The 5,121-nt window shown below is 36.0% G+C and overlaps 2 protein-coding genes across 2 annotated transcripts; one reads left to right on the forward strand and one right to left on the reverse strand.

Moving 5' to 3' along the window:
- Window positions 1-1,596: 1,596 nt before the first annotated feature.
- On the forward strand, window positions 1,597-2,438 carry LOC107815394 (uncharacterized). Its single transcript, XM_016640969.2, has one exon. The coding sequence runs from the start codon at window positions 1,744-1,746 to the stop codon at window positions 2,350-2,352; it is 609 nt and encodes a 202-aa protein (XP_016496455.2). The 5' UTR covers window positions 1,597-1,743; the 3' UTR covers window positions 2,353-2,438.
- Window positions 2,439-3,568: 1,130 nt separating this feature from the next.
- On the reverse strand, window positions 3,569-4,896 carry LOC107815382 (non-specific lipid transfer protein GPI-anchored 26-like). Its single transcript, XM_016640958.2, has 3 exons — window positions 4,439-4,896; window positions 3,972-4,016; window positions 3,569-3,882 (listed from the first exon to the last, which is right to left on the reverse strand). Exons 1-3 carry the CDS (start codon window positions 4,761-4,763, stop codon window positions 3,755-3,757), a joined length of 498 nt encoding a protein of 165 aa, XP_016496444.2. The 5' UTR covers window positions 4,764-4,896; the 3' UTR covers window positions 3,569-3,754.
- Between the last annotated feature and the right edge of the window lie 225 nt (window positions 4,897-5,121).

Raw genomic sequence — 5,121 nt, forward strand, 5'->3', positions numbered from 1 at the left:
AAGTTTTTGAAAAAGCTTAATGACAAAACTAATGAATCCAGTACAAAAAAACTTCAGCTTATTCAGTGCAATTACAAATAAAAACTTCACCAAATAGAGATCAAAACTTCAACTGCTATGTTTAAGTTCAGCAATTACAAACAAAAACTTCAGCACACTTGTTACTTCAGGCCCGTCTATTAGAATGCTGAAGTTTTATGTGATTGCCTTTGCTACTTCAGCCCCGTATGCTGAAGTTACGCGAAAAAGTGGGTATGCTTGCAAAAAAATTTGTAAAGCGGGCACAGATTAAAACGTGATCCAAAAAGCGGGTATAGATACAAATATCCGTTGGAGACAACTTGTAAATTATAAGAGCATGTGTCACTTTCATGTGACATCAGCAGCTGTAATGCCTTTTTGGGCATTGAAAGAAGGCATTCTATTCATCGGATTCCAAAATTGTACAGGTGTATTTATTGTGAAAGTGCAAAGTTAGGGGCAAAATGAGACTTTGAAAAAGTACTGCAACTCAATCCATTACATGCACAAGGATGCAATAGGAATTAAAGTAAATAGTGTTGGTTTTTCAGTCAACACAGCAATTATTTATGGATGTCATTCATTGTGTAGTTAGGTCAAGCCAAGAAAAGTTTTTGAGAAGAAAAGAAATTCTATGATAGCTTGAATTCTTGTCCAAAACGTTAGCACCCTCGTCGTTGGGAACGGAGTTTCTTTTCCTACAAATAGGAGACTCCCTCACCCCAATTATATATACCTTATTAGAGAATAAGAATCTCTACGTTACTCTCAGGGACGGAGCTAGAGCTTTGACATCGGGTTCAATTGAACCCAATAGCTTTAGTCCAAATTATATATTTGTCTTAAAAAATTCATTGAATATGTACAAATTCTTACTTTAAAACCCAGTAATATAAAAATGTTAAAATCCGAACCCAGTAACTTTAAATCCTAGCTCCGCCTCTAATTACTCTCTCGATATCTCATTTTTTCTTTTCTATTCTCTCCGTTAATATTTATATGAAAGTATTTAATTTGACATGAATTTTAAAAAATAAATAAAGACTTTTAAAATTTATGTTTTAAATTAAACCACAAAAATTTATGTGACTATAAATCATCTTATTAAGAGTAAAATAAAAAGTTGAAATTAAATCAATACTAAATATAGAAACGTGGCAAAATTAAATCAATACTAAATATAAAATCGTATCATTCTTTTTGGAACTGATTAAAAATGAAAGAGTATTACATAATAACATAAATTGGGAGTGAACGAGTAGTATCAGTCTATAACACTTCTAACTTTGTTTCCAGATTTTAGAGGGGCTGTGTAAGATTTTCTAAATTAGAACTTTTAGCGTAATGTTTAAAACATTGCAAACATCATGGAATTACTGGAATATAAATGATATTGAACTGAAAAGTTGGATAGTATTGTAACTATTGTAAAGTGAGGCGGCTAAGAAAGTCTATGCTCACTTTTTTTGTCCGCACACGAGCAGTAATAGTTCCATTCCTTAGAGACCAAGTCATAAAAACTATAAGTTACCTAGTTGACTCCGGTTAGTAGACCTAAGAAATTTCCCGAAATATTCTTTATTCTTCACTTTTTGAATTATATAAAGGGCCAGCTTGGTCATGTTTCACTTGACCTTTATAACTACAATATAATCAGTTACCTATTTAACCAAGAAACTAATTGACTGTTTTATGCTTTAGTAGAAATTTTATCTCGAGGCAATGGAATCTGGCTCATCCTGTGAAGTCTTGCCAATGAAAATTGAGAAGTTGAAGTTGAGTGACAAAGAAGATGCTGCTACAGAGGATTACTCGGACATAAGTCTCCGCCTATTGGACCTCACAGATGTTGATGATTTTATGGAATGGTCTGCGGATGAAAACGTTAATAAGTTCTGTTCTGGTTTCACATTCAAATGCAAAGAAGACGCGATGAGATACATTGCTGGTGTTGTTATACCACATCCCTCGTTCCGAGCAATTTGCTTAAGTGGCAAGCCAATTGGTTCTATTTCTGTATTACCATTTAATGGAAGTGATAGGTGCAGGGGTGAAATTGGAAATGAGTTATCATCAAAGTATTGGGGCAAAGGTATTGCCACAAAGGCGGTGAAGATGGCGGCCGCCACCATATTCATCGAGTGGCCACACTTGGAGAGGCTTGAAGCTGTGGTAGATGTTGAAAATCCAGGATCACAGAGGGTGTTGGAGAAGGCTGGTTTTACAAAGGAAGGTGTTTTGAGGAAGTATTATCTTCTTAAGGGGAGACCAAGAGATATTGTTATGTTTAGTCTTTTATCCACTGATCTTCAAGTTACCTACTTTATGTAATAGGATAGGTCACAAAAATATATTTATTGCTAACTACCTAATTGTATTAGAGAACTAGAAGTATAAAAGATTGGTTGTATTGTCAATGTGTTTAATGGTCGTGTTTGATCAAGAAGATGGAACAAAAAAATTACCTTGTGTTCAATGAGCAAGTTCATCGGTTGAAACAACAACAACAACATATTTAGTATTATTCCATATCGTGGGGCCTGGAGAGGGTAATATGTACGCAGATGTTATCCCTACCTTGTGAGGATAGGAAGGTTGTTTCCAATAGACCCTCGGCTCAAGAAAGCATAAGCACCATGTTAATGAAAATATAGATAAGAAGGGACAGTACCAAATTAAAAAGCCATATAAAAGTAGAATAAAAATAATAAGATAGTAAGGTGATCAACAATGGAAAAAAACAATAGAAACCTACTACCAATAGTGAGACTGCGTGTCAATACTACTGTTATGAACACTTTAGACTACCTGCTCTGCTACCTTAATTCTCGACCTACGTACCTTCAGGGGGAGAATTGTTAGGTGTTTGTCCAAATTTTCTTACCATAATTGGTTTTCCTATTTCATGAAAGAAAGGACAACATATTTACCATAATTGGGTTTTCCTTCTTGTAGAAGGAAATTATAATTCTCCTATACTTGGCTAGTCCTTTTTCTTGTAGGAAAAGGTTTGGACTTCTATAAATTGAGGATCCTTCCTTCTCATTCAGCAGCATCCATAATGTAGTCATAGGGGCTTGAGAGTAGTGTTTAGGGGGAGAACTTTACGGGACAAATGTTAGTGTGTCACTTGTGTTTGCCTCTTCGTGAGGTTGTTCTCTCGATATTTTGTACTCTCTTTTATTATAGTGGATTGCTCATCTCCATCGTGGGCGTATGCCAGTTGACCGAACCACGTTAAATGTTTGTGTCTCTTTTGGTATATTTTCCTTTGTTGTATGATTTATCGTCGCTCAAGGTTTGCTTTGCTAGCTTCCGTATTACACATGATTTTTTTCGATCCTAACAGGGTCATGTCCTCAGGTGAAACTGCGTCATGTCATGATCGGTTGACACATGCATCTTTATTTTCTTTGATTGATCAATTTTTGTTTGTTTGCGAATTATTTTCTGGCTACCCAGTTCAGGCGCATGCTTATAACCTGAGGTTAGGTCAACTAATACGTACCGAATACAATACAAAATTGTATAATGTTAACACAATTCGAGAAAAAAATAATAGGTAACTAAGAATAAGAAATTCGATGACTAATAAAATCCCAGCAACAAAATGAATACAGATATGAACTAAAATAGAAGAGCTAATTAAAAATCATTTGAGTAAAATAAGCACATTCAACAGAGCAATTCCAATGTCTCAATTCTGTATTCAACCAAAGCCGTAGCTGAAATCTCAGGCCAGGGTGAATGTTGAAGCATAGGAAGCAATGAAGAGAAGGAAGAAGAAAAGAGGAGCTGCCATCTTAGTTGAAGTTGCATCATTGGAACCATCTTGGGATGGTACTGCGTTAGATCCACGTCCTGTCACACATTTGAGATGGTGTTAAGTTATGCATTTTGTGAAATGCAAACTTGATCTTTCTGAAAAATAATAGTACTAGAATTTGAACCTGGAGTAGTTGGCGTTCCAGCAGGAGAGCTATTTGGTGAATCAGCTGCTCCAAATAACTGATGTCAGTGAAGAATCTAAATCCACAAGTATGCGTAGGCTGAGAGCCTCTTGCTAAGGTTAAGTTTCTTGATTTGGTATAAACATGGGGTGCAGATTAATATTTCCTGTCTATATACCACACAGAGGTGATGAAGGTATGCAGCCAAGTTTCTGCAGTAGGTACGATCACGCCCGCTACTTTTGGCTTGAACCCCATATATATATATATAAAAAATCGTACAAACGAAATAAACAAAGATCCTTATAATCTAGCATTAATTGAATCTTAGGAGATTGATCAATTGATATATTGTGACTAGACTCGATTTGAATCTAACCTATAAAGTGATGTGAAAACTCTATATTCATAAAGGATAATCCCTAGGAACTTTTATGTGATATTTTAGAATGAATTTTGCTTCTTACCATTGCACTGGCTTAGAGGTGGAGTCTGAACTTTGCAAGCAGTAGGAAGTGCCAAAGCCTGAGTCTGGTTAATGTTTAACCCCAAGTTAGAGGCACCACCACTGAGGACCTGGCACAAGCATTCGGGTTTGTTCTTAACCACCGTGCTAAGCTGCGTGCAGCAATCTGAAGATGGCACAGAGGAGTTGCCAGTAATATAGTTCAAGCAAGGTGACAAGCTGATCAGCACATTCGTGCAGTCATCGCTCGATTGAGCAACAACTCCTGCCCAGATCATTGTGAACACAATCGCGAACAAACCCATTCTGCTCCCTAGATTTGCCATTGAAATGAAGAGAAACTTGTTTCTGATTGAAGTAAGTTTGATCACACAATCTTGGTAGAAGAAGAAAAGTTGTGCTTTTTTTATATATAGGAAAATAGAGGAGGGAAGAGTCGAAAAAAGATGTTTTAAAAATCGGTGACCAATAAAAAAGCAAGAGTTCAAATCAGAGATTGACATTAAAACTATTGTTGTCACAATTTACATAGCAATTAGGTAGCTGTGGGACATCAAAGTAGTTAGTTGTGTAGGTAACCAACTCTTGATAATCAATTGTGCCATTATTTGACTAGTCACAGACAGAAGAGCCTGAGGTTTAAGCTGTTCAAATCTGAAGACTTTCAAGAAATAGAAGGTTCAT

The sequence above is a fragment of the Nicotiana tabacum genome, chromosome 7 (genome assembly GCF_000715075.1).
Source record: "Nicotiana tabacum cultivar K326 chromosome 7, ASM71507v2, whole genome shotgun sequence".
NCBI lineage: Eukaryota > Viridiplantae > Streptophyta > Magnoliopsida > Solanales > Solanaceae > Nicotiana > Nicotiana tabacum.